At 42.1% G+C, this 18,352-nt stretch overlaps 2 protein-coding genes across 2 annotated transcripts in view; one reads left to right on the top strand and one right to left on the bottom strand.

Moving 5' to 3' along the window:
• SH3TC2 (SH3 domain and tetratricopeptide repeats 2) overlaps positions 1-18,352 on the top strand; it is a 364,632-nt gene that overhangs the window by 212,772 nt on the left and 133,508 nt on the right. The window lies entirely within an intron of this gene.
• ADRB2 (adrenoceptor beta 2) lies at positions 3,716-5,760 on the bottom strand. The gene has a single exon (XM_081495718.1). It carries the CDS (start codon positions 5,520-5,522, stop codon positions 4,266-4,268), a length of 1,257 nt encoding a protein of 418 aa, XP_081351844.1. The 5' UTR covers positions 5,523-5,760; the 3' UTR covers positions 3,716-4,265.

The following is an 18,352-nucleotide window of genomic DNA, read 5'->3' as shown; positions in this document are numbered from 1 at the left end:
GTTCATCTCCATTGACCTAGAATCCTAGCTCAAAATGGCCAGCACATGCAGAGGGCCACCAAGGCAGGTCATATTTTCCATACTGTCCAGCTACCTGCTCAATGTAGCAGACCTTCCCAAATTTGGAACCAGAAAATGAATTTTCCAGGATGTGAGGCTGCATTCCTGCTTTACCTTGTGCTTGTTTTAAAGTTTCATATCCTCTTTTCAATCTGGCCTGATTCTCTGACGAGAAGACAAAGCAGAGACTCGGGGAAGCAAACCAGGTACTTCAGTGATTGGTTTCCCGTCCCAGTTCCCAACAAACCCTGCAGTCACATGCTTCCAAGGGAACATTCCTCCCTGCCCCAACCCACAGCAATCGCCCTCTTCTCTCAACAAGGTATTGCATTTCCAGTTCTTACACTTGCTTTGGCATGGACTATGAACTGGTGCATGCTGCTCCCTGGTTTCCGTGTGTTCAGGAATCACACAGACTTGGGTTCCAGTCCTGACCCTGCAACTAGCTGGCTGTGTGACTTTGGAAAGTGACTTCACCTTTCTGAAACTTAGGTACTTCATTTGTTAGATAAATATGATTTTGCTACCTACCTCATAAGACTGTCAAGGTCACACAGTGCCTAAAAGGTGCCTAAAGTGAAAGAAGTGAAAGTGTTAGTCACTCAGTCCTGTCTGACTCTTTGCAACCCCATGGACTGTAGCCTGCCAGGCTCCTTTGTTCATGAAGTTCGCCAGGCAAGAATACTGGAGTTGAGTTGCCATTCCCTTCTCCAGGGGATCTTCCCTACCCAGGGACCGAACCCAGGTCTCCTACATTGCAGGTGGATTCTTTAGCATCTGAGCCACCAGGGAAGCCCCCAATAGTGTTTAACACAGTCCCTAATATTTAGTAAGATTTCATAGAAGATATCTATATAGTATTATTAATAGTATGCTCCAGAATTCAGAGACTAAAACCCATATTTTTCTCCTGCTGCATACAGTAGTTGTAAATACCCCCTGACTGATACTGGTCTAGGCTTCTTTAGGCAGTAGGTACATCAGAAACATTTTCAGCATCGTGTAAGGACAGTTCCTATTTCCCAGCTCCCTTTTCCCCAGATTCCCTCTTCCAATTATGATCTCAGCAAGGAGGCCCACCCTGGCCTGCCACTTTGCACACCTGTCAGCTCGCATCTCAGGATAAGGTTCTCATTTGACAGACTTCGAGAACTTGCTGTCCAGGCAAAGACAACTTTATGACGATGAATCCAACACAAACCTTATGTAACCAACCTGTCAGCAAACAGAGGGACAGAGAGACACTGACAAATGCCTGCCTCCACAAAGAAACAAAGCAGAATAAAAGGAGATAGAAAGCAAGGAACTGAGATAGGCTTAAAATGCTCTTGCTTGTCCAAACTCTCAAAACAGATCAATGTTCTTATATTTAAAGTATTTCTAAATGAACATGAATTAGGCTAAACTCCATTTTAGCTGGGACTTTATGAACTAACATTCATAGCAGAGTTTTTAACTGAAATTACATTGTATGCTCCTCTAGTCAAACAAGGATCTATATAACATTGTTTATTAATAATATTTATTGTCCATGGGACTTAAAATGATGATAGAAAAGTTTCCACCTTTTTTTTTCTTCTAAATAAGACTATTTCTACCTGGAGTGGCTTGAAATCTCTTCAGGTCATAAAGAGTCAAGGAATCTTCCAATTTCCCTAAATGCTGAGGATATCCTAGTGAACACTTGCCAAGAAAAAGGAATAATTCTTTCACTTGTCCCTGTTGCAGATTATTTGTGTACTGCCTGTGTTCTTTATTAAGGACTCAAAAGAAATAAAAACATCTGCTTAAATGAATTTGTTAATGTGACAGCCTCAGGGAAAAGATTCCACGAGTGAGGGTGAGGGCAGAATTCAATGACAATGTGGTGGAGAGAATACGCCAGTTCCTGGTATGACAGCTGGGTTCCCTGGCTTTAGCCCCGACTCTGACATCCTTGGCTTCTTACCTTGGGCAGATCAGCCCCCCTTGCAGGCTTTCAGTCTCTTTGGATGTCAAATGCTTTTTATGCTTTCTCTTCCAAGTCCGAGATCCCATGAGGCTATGAGGAGTGTGAAGATTAACTGGAGAAGCTGCCTGCATCTCTGAGTGCAGGGGCCAGAGCAGGAGAAGAATGTGATAATAGGTATGAAAGCCCTTGGAGAAAGAGCAGAAGTGCTGAATGGCACACACTCACCAAAGCCTGATGGCATGTTCTAGAAACACGGGCAGCTAACTTTCTCTTGAGACGTCAGGGCTTGCCTGGAAACACCCCATCACTGAGCTGATGGGAAGCAGAGGAGACTAATGCTTTTCTGGTTGGGCACCCTAGCTGGGATAGAAGAGAAGAAAGAAGTAGAGTCAGCTTTGTAAGCGAGTGAAATGGCAACAAACCCTGCAGGCTGAACCTCTCCTGGCTGGCACTGCCAAGGAGGACGATCCATTCCGTCAAACCTGGGCCAAGCTCTGGCTCAAACACACAGGCAAAAATAGAAAGGGGGTGGGAAAAGAAATGTGTTTACTTTCATGATTTTCCTTTACGTGCCTCTTAACAGTGTTACAATCTCTCCACAAACAGGCAGTAATGGCTCAGAGGCCTCGCCTTCATTGATAAACCCTCCCAAACGATTCATGTCTCACAGTCCGTCTGCAGCTGGAGAATAAGCTTGGAAGGTGATGGAGTAGAACACTGGCCCAGGGGTAACCTGTGAAAAATCCCTCTCTGGTGCTCTGCAAAATAAAGTGGTTATATTAGGCAGAATTTAAACATCTGCTTAGAGTTTTGAAGTTTATAACTGGTTCTCAACCAGGGGCAATTTCATCCCTCAAGGTAGGGGTATCTGGCAATGACTGGAGACATTTCTGGTTGTCACAGCTCAGGGGATGCTCCTGGCATCTCGTGTGTAGAGACCAGGGCTGCTGCTGAACATCCAACAATGTGGAGGACAGTCCTCCACAGCGGAGAATTATCTGGCTGAAAATGTTAAAAGTACGAGGTTGAGAAATCTTGATTTATCCTGAAGTGACTAGAGTCACAGGGAGAGGGGGCAAAAAAGGACAGCAGTTCAAAAGGAGGAGGGTTCAAACTCTGTTTCTAGATCATGAGGTATTCATCAGTGACATGTTTTCCAGCTTTTCTCCCTATAACCCATGACATCTTTTTTCATTTCCCTTGGAATTTCGGGGCTATGTTTGAGCAGCTTTTTCACAAGAACTTCCTTATCCTCAAAATGCCAAGCCCTGATGCAGTATGAAGATCTCTACTATAAGAAAAGACAAAGATAAAAATATAAGCAGCTGCAAAGCAAGTAGAACTGGAAGGTGGGCAGCAGAGGCACATGGAGGCACACAACAAATGCCCATAACTCCAGTTCTATGCGTCAGTGTTTCTGATGTTACAACACAGGAATAATACTCGTAGGAAGAGCAAGATGAACTATGCTGGGTGAGCACTCGGTGAAAGAACTGATGTGGGAGCAGCAGTGTTAGAAAAGACTCAGGTTTGCAGTGGCAAATTCAAAGGCAAACGAAAGGGTTAAGCAATCAGTGCGTGTCATTCCTCTGTCATTCCACATTAAGTAACTGGGCAGTTATTACAAATAGTTACCTGCAGTTTCCATTGGGGGAGGCAAGCACACTCCAGTCAAGGGGTTTTGGAGAAACAGGTGCAATGAAGTCATGGTCAAACAATTTATTTACTGTAAACTTTAGACTTTGCTCAGGAAAACAACCAAAGCTGCCCCTCAAGTCCCTGCCTACAACACCCCGTTTGAGCAAATAAGAGGGGCGATGAGAGTCCATGTTCACAGCGAAAGGTCCGAGAGACTCAATATCTTCCAGTCCAAGGGTGCAGGAAGGAAGGTCTCCTTCAGATACAAATTACCAGCAGCAATATATTACCCCTAATACTTGATCAATGAGGTAGATATGCAGGAAAAGTCATCAAAACATAGCAGCTCCAGGTCCTTTGAGACTGAAGCCCTTCAGACATAAACTTAACAAGTTCCAGGCAAAGAGGAACTGAACTGTACAAGAAACAGTTACTCAAATATATTTTCTTACAACTTAAAAAAATAAAAAAAAAAAAGGCAGAAGGATATCTTTCCTCCTGCACATCTCTGTACAACTTTATTCTAAATTTATTACACTCAAGTTAAATAGTTTGTTTAGTGTTTTGTTGTGGGGAATTGGAGAGAAGGGGTGTCTTAAAAAGTAGAAAACCTGCATTACAGCAGTGAGTCATTTGTACTACAATTCCTCCCTTGTGAATCAGTGCTATCACCGGGCACAGTACCTTGCTGGTTCACAAAGTCTTCGGTGCCTGGGGGGTCTTCACACAGCAATTCACTGTCTTTCTCCTCCCCCAGGTGATATCCACTCTGTTCCCCTGTGTAGTCAGTTCTGTCATTGCTGTTGCTGGAGCAGCCATTCCCATAGGCCTTCAATGAAGACCTGCGCAGGCAGAGAAGCTCCTGGAAGGCAATCCTGAAATCTGGGCTCCGGCAGTAGATAAGGGGATTGAAAGCAGAGTTGATGTAGCCCAACCAGTTTAGAAGGATGTAGATTTCCTTAGGGATGAGGTTATCCTGGATCACGTGCACAATGTTGACAATGAAGAAGGGCAGCCAGCATAGGGTGAAAGTGCCCATGATAATGCCTAAAGTCTTGAGGGCTTTGTGTTCCTTCAAGTAGAACTTGGAGGTCCTGCGTTGTCCTAGACCGCTCCGCCCATCCTGCTCCACTTGACTGATGTTTTGGGCATGGAAGCGGCCCTCAGATTTGTCGATCTTCTGGAGCTGCCTTTTGGCTACCTGGAACACCCTGGAGTAGACAAAGACCATGACCACCAGGGGAAGGTAGAAGGACACAATGGAGGAGGCAATGGCATAGGGTTGGTTCGTAAAGAAGTCACAGCAGGTTTCCTTAGCATAGCAGTTGATAGCTTCCTTGTGGCTAGCCCGGTACCAGTGCATCTGAATGGGTAAGAAGGACGTTAGGCCAGACACGATCCATACCATCAAAATGACCACCCGGGCCTTATTCTTGGTCAGCAGGCACTGATACTTGAAGGGTGACGTGATGGCAAAGTAGCGATCCACAGCGATCACGCACAGGGTCTCAATGCTGGCCGTGACGCACAACACGTCAATGGAAGTCCAAAACTCACACCAGAAGTTGCCAAAAGTCCACATTTTCATGAGGATGTGGCAGGCCCCAAAGGGCACCACTGCCAGGCCCATGACCAGGTCAGCACAGGCCAGGGAGGTGATGAAGTAGTTGGTGACCGTCTGCAGACGCTCAAACTTGGCAATGGCTGTGATGACCAGCACGTTTCCAAACACGATGGCCAGGACAATAAGCGACATGAGGATGCCCATGCCCACCACCCAGGCCTCGTCCCGTTCCAGTGTGACGTCTTGGTCCGGCGCGTGGCTTGCGTTGGGCGCCAGCAAAAAGACGCTGCGGTTCCCGGGCTGCCCCATGGCGCGCAGGCTGGCAGGTGAGCGCACAGGCTGCCGGCGCACCAGCCGCCCTCAGCGAGGGGACCTCCGGCGGGGCGCTGCGGGCAGCAAGCGAGCACCTGGAAGACTCATTCAGCGGCCGGCCGTGGGTGTGAGTGTGGTAGTGGTGCGTGGTGCACTCAGCTCTGGGGGTGCTCTGGGCTCGCGGTGCTCGTCAGTTCCAGCCAGTTCCAGCTTGCGCTCTAGAGAAGCCGTCTCTGAGTGCGCGCTGTCCGTTATGTGCCCAGGACTTTAGGGGAACCGCCCTCCCCGTGACGTGCTAGAACTTTCAACCAATAGAACGCGGGAAGCTCCAAAGGGGCGAGGCCCATGCCCTCTCCCGCCCCTTCCCTCCCCTCTCCTGCCTGCTCCTGGGGCTGGCCCGGGCGGGACCCAACTGCTCTAGGAGGGCGGGTCGGCCACCACTCCCTCGGGGCTCTCTCGGCTGGCCCCGGAGGCTGAAGCCGGCTCTGGCGAGCTTACCAGCCAACTGGAAGGTGCCAGCTCTTTCAGGGCTGCTACCTGTCTGCCTGGGGCGCCTGTGCGGCTTGAGGTCTCAGGGCAGATGGCAATACTCAGGCACTCTCTCGCATTCGGAAATAGATGAGAGTGCCCACCGAGACACGCACAGACAGGCACACTGTACCCCAATATACATGCTCAGACTTATACGGAAATACAGCCACAGACACTCAGACACACCCATCCAGCGCACCAACGAGCGCGCAGGCACAGAAGCCGACTGGCACAAAGTCACCCCTGTCCAACACAAGAGACATGGCCAGGAGCAAATCAGGAGCACCCAGAAGCATAAAGACACGGACATACAGACAAAAAGAATTAAACAAATAGCATACAAATGCCCACTTGGAGGCAAGCAGGGTGCCACAGAGAAGGACTTCCCCATCCGGGTATGCCAAACTCCTTACCCTTGCCCCCTGGACATCCACCCCATCTTCCCCAATACACAGGACTCATGGCATATTCCCTTTCAGACATTTGGCAAGACCACAGGAGGTGACTTCAACAGCAGCCAATCTCCTCAGCATGCTTGCTGTCCAGTTCTTTTGGTGCCCTCCTTGGGAATTTGCAGGGGTTGAGACCTAATTTTACTCTCAGGATTTCATATGGAGCTGGGGTATACATGTATGTGCTTGAGGACAAGAAGAGAAAGTTGTATTCTTTAATTCTTAATTCTAGGGAGTGTGGCATCATTCTTTCCTTATCTGTTAAAATGAGAATATGTTGAAAATGAAATAATTTTCAAGTTCAACTTTTTCAGTAATCCCTTTGCAACTTGAAAAATCTTCTGTTGGGTAGTTTGTTGATCTGTTGGGCTGAGCCATATGAAATTGCCACTTTTCTGTAGTATCTGATTTTAAAGATGACAATTGCATATGGCTCAGATTATTAAGAACATGTTAACATTAAGAAATGTTTTGAAACCACAGAAAGCAAAAGATAACTTCTCTTAAAAAACTAGAGTCTTTGTCCATGAAATACTATCCTTTGCATCTGGCATATGAATTTACTGTTTAAAAAATTAATTTTCAGGGTTTGATTTCACATGTATCAGTTGTGCCTTTGAAAAATGGAAAGTATTTCACGCAGTGTAACTAAACATATTTTCTAGATTACATAATAACATAACAATGGCTAACATTTATGAAACGTTCTGCTATGTGCTTTTCATGCATTATTCCATTTAATCCTTCCCACAGTCCCATGGCGTGTGTTGTTAGGGTGGGGTGGGGTATAACTATTTTTAGCTCAATTCACAAATGGGTCTCAAAGAAGAAAATAGCTTGCCCAAGGGCACAGGACCAGGCAGTGCCAGAAGCAGGAGTTGAACCTAGTTCTGTTTGACTCTAAAATCCATCTTTTAATCCTTTCGATGTACTGTGTCACCACAGTGCAGAAAGGAATAGAGGATGGGGAAGAAGGACTACAACTGGAATTGGAATATCAGGTTTCAAATTCTCATCTTAGAACTTTCTAGTTCATATTCCTTAGGCAAATCAAAAATGTGGAGCCTAATTTCCTCCATGTCTAAATGAGGAATAAAGGCAATTCCATTGTGCTGAATGAGAATCAGATGATATAATGACAAATGAAATTATGATTTGCACGTATAAATGCCATACAAATAAAGGTTATACATGAAATTTATATAAATTACTTAGTAGTTTAGAAGATATTTTTAGTTAGTATTCTCTAATAGAACACTAAAATGCTTTAGGACAAAAGTAACTTGGGCATTTACACAAGAAGTGTAACTCAGAAACAAAATTTAAACTACATGCTTTTTTTAACTTTCTTCACTAGCAGAAATTGTTTTTGTATGACAGATGTCTTAAAATAACAAATATTTCCCATAAAAGCCACACATATTAATTAAGAATCTATTATGTTCACACAGTTTTCAAAATATACCCACCCCATATTTGTGTTTTCCAAAATTGGCTCTGGTATGATGCATTTTAGGAAAAGGCAGTGTGCATTATGCAATTATGCAATATTTCTTTAAATATATATCTACCCCAAATTGTGAAACTGAGCCATTTAAAGCCTCCTTCCTGTTTGTGAAGCTATGAAATAAATAAGCATATTGTTTAACCTTCTTATAACAATAAAAGAACAAAGAAAGCCCTTATAGGACAAACATTAATTGATCATTTAGATATACACGTAAGTCACCTAGAATTTTAACATTGATTATTTTGGGAAGCACCTTTTAAAAAACCCACAAACACTAAATCCAGAGGGGAGGCTGCTTATGTCAACAAATTCTAGGCCTTTGCCACATCAGCTTTGCCAAATGGGCACCGCTTTCTCAATCTCTTCCCCTTTCTTTTTCTTGTATCACTGTGACTGACAGAAATTTCAAAATGTCTTCATGCCAAGAGTCTTTTTCCTGACCTTCCTTTTAGAATTGTAGGATTAAAGACAGTTAGAATGGGAAAGAGTTTAATGGATCATTTATTCTCTCCACACTTCCAGTTTGAAAATTAGGAAAGTGTCTGGTCGAAGGTGGTGGGAAAGATTGGGAGTCCAGGTCTGTTCCTGGTCTCGCATGTTTTCACTGCCCAACATTGTAGCTTCATTTCCCAGTGGAGGAGTGTGACTAGCACTGCTTACTGGGCTTGTGGTCATAGAGGTCAATGTTTTAGTTGAACTGGAAAGTTCTAAATGTACCTTTGTCTGATGTAAGGAAAAGCAGGCTCTTTTATGGTGATTGACGGTGTCTAACTACATATTTTGTCAATCCCTTAAGACTCTGATTTGTTGTTTCCTGCCTGCCAAACAGAATAAAAAAGTCACATTTTGATTTACCAAACAAATGTTTGAAGAGGAGTAAGGGTCTGTGACCCAGAGAATGCGCTCACATGAATCTCTGGACGCTTTAGGAAAATCTTAGACTGGTCTTGGCTTAGGCAAGATTATTTCCATCTTTTAAAACACTTATTTTTGTTGTTGAGGTGTAATTGATATATAACACATCGATTTCAAGTGTACAATGTAATGATTCAGTAGTTGTATTCATTGTGAAGTGATCACCTCAATAAGTCTTGTTACCATCCATCACCATACATTAAAAGTTAACTTTTAGAATTTGTTTCTCAACTTTCAAGTATGCTCTACAATATTGCTGACTGCAGTCACCATGCTATACGTTACACCCCCATGACTTATTTATTTTATAATTAGAAGTTTGTGCCTCTTGACCCCCTTCACCTGTTTTACCCTCTCCCCATCACACTTCCCCTCTGGCAAACACCATTTTGTTCTCTGTATCTATGACTTTTGTTTTGTTTTCTTTTGTTGTTCACTTGTATTATTTTTTAGATTTCACGTGCAAATGAAGTCATATGCATTTGTCTTTCTTGTCTGACATTTCATTTAGAATCATTCCCTTAAGGTTCATCCATGTTGTTGTAAATGGCAAGATTTCATTCTTTTTTATGGTGGAGTGGTATTCCATTTATGTGTGTATCAGATCTCCTTTATCTACTCATCTACCAGTGTATATTTATGTTGCTTCCTTATCTTGGCTATTGTAAATAATGCTGTAAAGAACATGGGGGTACATACATCTTTTTGATTTAGTGTTTTTGTTTTCTTCAGATAGACATCCAGAAGTGGAATAATTGCATCATATGTTAAATCTACTTTTAATTTTTTGAGGAACTTAACCCCATACTGTTTTTCATAGTAGTTGCACCAATTTACATTTCCTCCAACAGTACGTGAGAGTTCCCTTTGGTCCACATCCTTACCAACTTTTTTTTTTTTTGGTAATAGCTATTCTAACAGATGTTAGGTGATAGCTCATTGTGGTTTTGACTTGCATTTCCCTGATGATTAGTGATGTTGAGCTTCTTTTCATATGTCTGTTGACTATCTGTATGCTTTCTTTAGAGAAATGTATATTCAGATCCTCTGCTCATTTTTTGAAATCAAATTGTTTGCTTATTTACTATTGAATTTTACGAGTTCTTTATATATTTTGGATATTAGTCTCTTATCAGATAGATGATTTGAAAATGTTTTCTCCCATTCAGTAGATTGCCGTTCCATTTTGTTGATTGTTTCGTTTGCTGTGCAGAAGCTTTTTAGTTTGATGTAGTCCCGCTTGTTTGGTTTTCATTTTATTGCCTCTCTTTTGGGTTCAGATTCACAGATTTTTTGCCAGGATCACTGTCAAGTAGCTTACCACTTTTGTTTTCTTCTAGGAGGTTTGTACAAAGTGGATACAGAGGGAATGTACTTCAGGCTAATCAAGGCCACGTATGACAAGCTCACAACAAACATAGTACATGGTGAAAGGTTGAAAGTTCTTCCTCTAAAATTGGGGACAAGATGACAAAGATGTCCATTCTTTGGATAATATGGTCATTTAATGATATGAATTCTTCCACTCCATGAGCAGAGAATATTTTTCCATTTCTTTGTGTCTTCTTGAATTTCTGTCATCATTGACATCATTTTCGGTATACAGATCTTTCATCTCCTTGGTCAAATTTATTCCCAGGTATGTTATTCTTTTTGATGCTGTTGTGCATGAGGTTTTCTTAATTCCTCTTTCTGATAGTTTGTTGTTAAGGATATAGAAGTGCAATTAATTGTTCTAACAATGACATGAATTTATGTAGAAAACCTTAAAGATGCCACCCAAAACTTGTTAGAACAATTGAATTCAGTAAAGTGGCAGGGTACAAAATAACATACAAAAATTAATTGCATTTCTATATTCTTAACAACAAACTATCAGCAAATGATGTCAGTGATGACAGAAATTCAAGAAGACACAAAGAAATGGAAATGCAATTCCTATCAAGATCCCAATGGCATTTTTCATAGAAATAGAACAAACAATCCTAAAATGTGTTTGGAATCACAAAGACCCCAAATAGCCAAAGCAATATTGAGAAAGAATAGATCGGGAGTCATCAAGCTCCCTGGTTTCAAGCTATATTACAAAGCTGTAGTAATCAAAACAAACATGTAATTAATGGGACAGGGTAGAAGACCCAGAAATAAACCTTTGCATATATGGCCAATTAATTTATAATAAAAGAGGCAATAATATACAGTGGAGGAGAAAACAGCTTCTTCAATAAATAGCATTGGGAAAACTGGACAGACACATGCAAAAGAATGAAACTAGACCACTATGATACACCATATGCAAGAATTAACTTAAAATGGAGAAAAGACTTGAATGTTGCCTAGAAGAAAACAGGTGGTAAGCTACTTGACATCAGTCTTTTTTTCTTTTTTGAAAAACTTATTTATAGTTGGGGGATGTGCTTAGTTGCTTCAGTCGTGTCTGACTCTTTGCAACTTATCGACTGTAGCCCACCAGGTTCCTCTGTCCATGGGGATTCTCCAGGCAAGAATACTGGAGTAGGTTGCCATGCCCTCCTCCAGGGGATCTTCCCAATTGGAGGATAATTGCTTACAATATTTTTGACCTCTGTCTTGAAGACTCTTTCCATCTTTATGATCCTCTGAACTGAGAAAATCTATAGATTTTTTTTTTTTAATGATGATCTCAAATGTTTGTCTTTAGTATGGTCTCTGTATAGTATTATCTCATTAAGCTTACATTAAATGAGACTAAATGCATGCAAAGCTTAGCATACTGCCTTGGAAAAGAGATAGCTATTATTAAAATCTTGTTTTTGAATCAAAATGTGTATAAAGAATGTATGTCTTATTAGATCACATTGTGAAAGGCCACTTTGAATGTAAATAATAAGTAATTTATTTTTAATTTGAATTTTTGTGAAAAAGACTTTTGAAAGGAATAAAACTTGATTCCTTAGTAAGAAAAATGATTCTGAAAATGACTTTCATCATTGAGTTGTATTGCTGGATGGGATGTTAGTGATTTTTGAAGGAAACATCTCATAGCCTAGGCAGCTCCTTACATAGTGCATCCGCCAAAACTCTGACAGCTATCTCTAATGAAAGCAAGCACACCAGTTCCTTTCATTGGTGTACGTTTCTCCAACTATCCAGATATTGAACTGAAATCCATCTTCTGATAATTTCTATCCATGGATCTTAGGTCTGCCCCCTTGAGGCCACTCGAACAAGTCTACTCTCTCAAGATTATCCTTGAGATTTTGGTAAAATCCCTTAGAGTTCACCTGAGTCTCCTACTCTTCAGGTTAAATGTTTCTGTTCCATTGAGTCTAGAGTCTTCTTTACCATCAGGTATCTTACTAGTAATACTTGGGCTTGTCAGTGTCTCAGCATCAATACCTAGAGCAAGTCATCAAACAATCAATTTACAACTACTTTGGCAACCATAAAGCAAGCAGAGCAACCAGCAAAGCTTTCAGAGCAGCTAATTGTACCAGATTAATTTAATTTCCTGCTATAGTGATGTTTTATGTGATACATGCTAATAAATTCTCTGCATCTCAGGGGGACTGAACAAAAAAAGATGGCATTAAATTAAAACGGGAGGAACTTCTGATGGTCATATGAAGGACTTCTTGGCCTGAGGACAGTCAGTCATCCAAAGGGGCTAACCTCTAGCAGCTTTCCTCCACTGGGGTTTTACAGGAGAATTAAATCCCATAGAAAAGTGTTTGAGTGGCTGTTCTTCCCAGTTTTTCCAAGAGTGGTACATAAGTATTACCCTCCTAAGAACTTGTAGTGTAACAGCTGCTTTAGGGAATGGGGCTTAATTTCCCTTACTGAATCCAGAATTTCTGGGAGTCTCCTTAAATGTGGGAATGAACAGGGTGTGATGGTAAATGAAAGTCATCATCAGTTTGATGCAGAGGAGAGGGCATGAATTGGGCATAAGGAGACCTAGTTTCTGGTCACAGGACAGCTATAATACTATCAGTCAGTCAGTCAGTTCAGTTGCTCAGTCGTGTCTGCAACCCCGTGAACTGCAGCATGCCAGGCCTCCCTGTCTGTCACCAACTCCCAGAGTTTATTCAAACTCATGTCCATTGAGTCGGTGATGCCATCCAACAATCTCATCCTCTGTCGTCCCCTTCTCCTCTCGCCTTCAATCTTTCCCAGCATCAGGGTCTTTTCAAATGAGTCAATTCTTCACATCAGGTGGCCAAAGTATTGAAGTTTCAGCTTCAGCATCAGTCCTTTCAATGAATATTCAGGACTGATTTCCTTTAGGATGGACTGGTTGGATCTCCTTGCAGTCTAAGGGACTCTCAAGAATCTTCTCCAACACCACAGTTCAAAAGCGTCAATTCTTTGGTGCTCAGCTTTCTTTATAGTCCAACTCTCACATCCATACATAACTACTGGAAAAACCATAGCTTTGACTAGACAGACCTTTGTCAGCAAAGTAATGTCTCTGCTTTTTAATGTGCTGTCTAGGTTGGTCATAACTTTTCTTCCAAGGAGCAAGCATCTTTTAATTTCATGGCTGCAGTCACCATATGCAGTGATTTTGGAGCCCCTCAAAATAAAGTCTGTCACTGTTTCCACTGTTTCCCCAACTATTTGCCATGAAGTGATGGGACCAGATGCCATGATCTTAGTTTTCTGAATGTTGAGTTTTAAGCCAACTTTTTCACTCTCCTCTTTCACTTCCATCAAGAGGCTCTTTAATTCTTCTTTGCTTTTTGCCATAAGGATGGTGTCATCTGCATATCTGAGGTTTTTGATATATCTTCCAGCAATCTTGATTCTAGCTTGTGGTTCATCCAGTCCAGCATTTCTCATGATGTACTCTGCATCTAGGTTAAATAAGCAGAGGGACAATATGCAGCTTTGATGTACTCCTTTTCCTATTTGGAACCAGTCTATTGTTCCATGTCCAGTTCTAACTGTTGCTTCTTGACCTGCATACAGATTTCTCAGGAGGCAGGTCAGGTAGTCTGGTATTCCCATCTCTTGAAGAATTTTCCACAGTTTGTTGTGACCCATACAGTCAAAGGTTTTGGCGTAGTCAATAAAGCAGATGTAGATGTTTTTCTGAGCTCTCTTGCTTTTTTGATGATCCAACAGATGTTGGCAATTTGATCTCTGGTTCCTCTGCCTTTTCTAAATCCAGCTTGAACATCTGAAATGTCTCGGTTCACATACTGTTGAAGTCTGGCTTCGATAATTTTGAGTATTACTTTGCTAGCGTGTGAGATGAGTACAATTGTGTGGTAGTTTGAGCATTCTTTGGCATTGCCTTTCTTTGGGATTGGATAACTTTAAAAAAGTCACCTTCTTTCTTAGAGTTGTAGTCTTTGGCCATAAAATGGGAGGTAGGGATAGATGACATCTAAGGGCCTTCCTGTTCTAAACTGAACAAGCCTGTAGTGGGAAGGAAGCACATTAAGGGACATTGAGGAGATGAGTTCCTGCTTTGAAGAGCTACCGAAGAGTTGGCCAGCAAAAACCGTCACTGTCCCACAAATCAACTTGGTTATGTTTGTTTGGTTTCTTTTTGGCATATTTCACCATTGAGATTCCTGCTATTCTGAGCAGGAGATGTACTATTACTTACTGAATACTTTTTTTTGATGCTGACTTATTTCTAAAACTCAAATACGTTTTTTTTAAAGAAAATTTTGTATTATTGCCACTACTGCATGTGGAAAACCAGTGTCACCAGCCATAAATAGAAGGTAACCATGAAAACAGAGCAATGTTAATAAATTCTAGCTAGATTTTGTTGCCTATCAAGTTTTAAGCCTGAAGCCTGCTTTCATTTTATTGAAAAGGAAGATTAGCAAGTGCCAGGGAGAACTTAATGGTATTCTAGCATTCAGTAGGACCTTCTCCATCTAATTTAAAAGATCGAAAGAAAATTGTAAGGGTAAAAATAATTCCTACACTGTTATTAAGTGTAGTGTTACTGAAGTGCTTATAATAATTTCTTATCACACCTAAAGGTATCTCAGCCCTAGGCCACACTAATGGAACACACAGCTGTCATGCAAAGAACCTGGCCTTTGGAGCCAAATGGACCTGGGTTCCAGTCCTGATTCTGCCCTTAACAGAGTGCTGCAGGTAATATACTTGAGTTCTCTGGACCTCAGAATGTTTGTATATAAAATGAGGATAAAATCTCTTGGCTGACTGTTAAGGGAATAGAAAGAATGTATGAAAAACTGGGTTTGGAAAGGGAGGGAGAGAACCAAGAGACCAGACAACAGAAGAAATCAGCACAAGTTGTATTGCTGGAGGTTGAGGAGATGAGTCAAAGGAGTGGGGGCCATTGTTAAGCAGAGGTGAGGAGAGCAGCTTGGCCTAAGTGTCTGTAGGACAGGAAGGAGTGATGAATTTCAATATAGCCATATTGAGTTGGAGATTTTGGTTGGACATCAAAATGGAAGTTAAAATGTTTAGGGACTTGCCTGATGGTCTGGTGGTTAAGATTTTGCACTTCCAATGCAGGTGGTGTAGGTTTGATCCCTGGTCGGAACAAAGATCCCACATGCCACATGGTCAAAAGAAAAATAATAATGTTTGAAAGATGAGTAGATTTGAGGTGATGTGTCTTTTGGTGGTTGTCATTACAGTGGAAGCATTCCCTGAATAGTGGTACTCTCAGAGGATGCTTTTGATGGTTAAAGGAAATAACACATTTAAGAAATTTAGCACAGTGTTTCAAAAAAAGTGTTTATCATTGTCATCATCATCACTGTTGTCCTTATTGTCATCTTACATTTTCTAGTGCAGTTTCAATTTCACGACATATTTCTCTAAGGGAAGTCCTTTAAATGAATAAATAAATTTATCCAACATGGAAAAAGTCCTTTGTACATATCAAACTACTAATAGTGGTAACTTCTGAAGTGGATTATTGGAAGAAGTCTCAGGTTGGATTTCCTAGCAGCAGCTGCTGAGATGAGGGTTTGTGTGCAAGTAATTGATGAAGGATGGGCTCCCAAGAGGAACCAGTCAGAAAGTGGCAGAAGCAGAGCCAGTCAGTGGTGGTTTCTGACAAAAGCTCAGTATGACTTGATCCTGTGAGACACTCTGGAGCATCTCTGGAGCCAACTATTTGGTTTGAGGCCCTGCTTCTTCCAATTCTTAGCTGTCAAACTCTGAGCAAGTTACTTAATCTCCCTGTGTCTCGACTTCCTCATCTGTAAATTGGGCCTATTGATAATAATATCTTACAACCCCTTGCAGGTGGTTAGAGGAACAAATACGTTAATATCTGAAAAATGGTTAGAACTGCCCTGATACATAGTAAGTGCTGAATTAATTATTGACATTAAACCTAGAGAAGCCATGGAAGGATCTGTTAGCTGCAACACTCAGGAAACCTCTCACAGGAAACAGATTGTGCATGAAGCCTCTTGGGCTGAAGATCCCCTGATTGCAAATGGCCCAGTGCTGGAGCCCAAGGAAAGAAAGTGCAGTTGTGTGGCCTGCAGGAAAGTAGAGATGAAATGATTGGAGGGATCAAGAAGTATCTGCTTGAAGAAAGGAAGGCAAGAAGTAGGGCTGATAGTGAAACAGTGGGCAAAGGTAAAGCCAAATGCAGCTGGGGAGGATGGGCAAAGAAGGAGAAATGCTTTCAGGAGCTTAAAAGGGAGCAGGGCTGGCCTCCCTCCGAAGGTGCCTTTTGCTGGTGTCACAGGGGGAAAGACTTCAGTGGTTCAAGAGGAGGAGGTGCAGGTGCTCAGCGGAGTCTAATCACTGTGGGGTGGTAAAACACGTGCTGGCTCGGAGGAAGAGAGTCCATCCTGAACCTCACATTGTGCAATTGCCCCTCACTGGGCCTCAGTTTCCTCATCTGTAAAATGGGAAGATTGAATCAAGTGATCTCTTCCTAGTCATTTATTTGGTGATTGTTAAGGGGTCTGAACGGAGAAGGCAATGGCACCCCACTGCAGTACTCTTGTCTGGAAAATCCCATGGATGGAGGAGCCTGGTAGGCTACAGTCCATGGGGTTGCTGAGAGTCGGACACGACTGAGCAACTTCACTTTCACTTTTCCCTTTCATGCACTGGAGAAGGAAACGGCAACCCACTCCAGTATTCTTGCCTGGAGAATCCCAGGGATGGCGGAGCCTGGTGGGCTGCCGTCTATGGGGTCGCACAGGGTCGGACACGACTGAAGCGACTTAGCAGCAGCAGCAGCAAGGGGTCTGAAAGACAACAGGCATTGGTTTTATTTATTATGTGTGTACTCTACATACCAGGAGCTGGCCATAGGCACCTTACATACATACTCTCAACTTTTATCTCATCTCATACAGCATTATGAGGTGGCACAGTTATTCCCATTTCACAGATGAGATAACTAAGGTTTAAAGAAATTAAGCAGCCTGCCACAGGTTACACCATAGGTATATGGATGACTAGAAGTGCTTCTGACCCAGCTCTGTCTGATCAAAAGCCTGATTCTGAATGACTTACTCAGGATTCAGACTCAGTGAAAGGACTGCATATTCAGGCTGCTGAGGTGGAATCACCTTGGTTGTCTGGGTCTCAGAGCTAGATTCTACCATACTGCTGCAGGCTGCAGTGAAGAGGCAGCACTGTCCTATAGCTAGTAGGGAGACTGGTTGGACGTTGTCTGTGCTGAACCTCTGGGCTTCATCCAGCCTCTTTCTTCCACTCATGGCAGCCTCTTATGACTATTATACTTTCTTCCCTTCTCCCCTCATCTCCTGCATGGTCCCCTCTCCCAGCATCCACTCACACATTTACTCATACTTTGGCAGCTTCCTCCAGGAAGACTTGCTAACTCTGAGAGCAGGCTAGATGTCTCTGGTATTTGCTTTTGTGTCTCCCCAAACAGTAGCACCTACCCTATATTAGCATTATTCCTCATTGCTTTCTAATACTAATTTATCCATGTTTGTATCCCCAATATCCCAACACAGGGTCCAGAATACAGAGGGCAGATACCTTACATATATGTGTGTGTGTACACACACACACACACACACAGGCCCATTTATTTAGACATCCTTAAAGTATAGGTTTGGAGAATATGAAGAAATGAAAAAGGTGAGGTTCTTGCAATTAAGAAACTTACAGGCTAGTAGTGAAGGTTAGTATATGAGCTTCAATTCCATGTAGTTGAAGTAAATACTATGAGCTAGGAACTTGACATTATGAACAAAAGAGGACTAATTCAGCTCTCCATCTCCTCACATAAACACTGGGGAGAAGGCATGGGGAAGTCTTCCGAAAGAGCAGAGAGCATTGGGTAATAGAGTTTTTAGCCAAGGGACTACTAGGATTTTTTAAAAAAGAAAATAAATTGACACAGCTGATTGGAGAGTAATTTGGTAGAATTTATTAAAATGTATATATCCCTTCACCTAGAAATTCTGTTGCTGGAAATTTGTTCCTTAAATGTC

This window comes from Giraffa tippelskirchi, chromosome 6 (genome assembly GCF_054371585.1).
Source record: "Giraffa tippelskirchi isolate mGirTip1 chromosome 6, T2T-mGirTip1v1.2.pri, whole genome shotgun sequence".
In the NCBI taxonomy this organism is placed as follows: domain Eukaryota; kingdom Metazoa; phylum Chordata; class Mammalia; order Artiodactyla; family Giraffidae; genus Giraffa; species Giraffa tippelskirchi.
The sequence above is the reverse complement of the archived record's forward strand: the minus strand, read 5'-3'. Positions and strand labels throughout refer to the sequence as shown.

What these genes read in the sequence shown, in the direction of transcription:
- ADRB2 (XM_081495718.1), bottom strand. Translation starts at nt 5,522, where the DNA reads ATGGGGCAGCCCGGGAACCGCAGCGTCTTTTTGCTGGCGCCCAACGCA.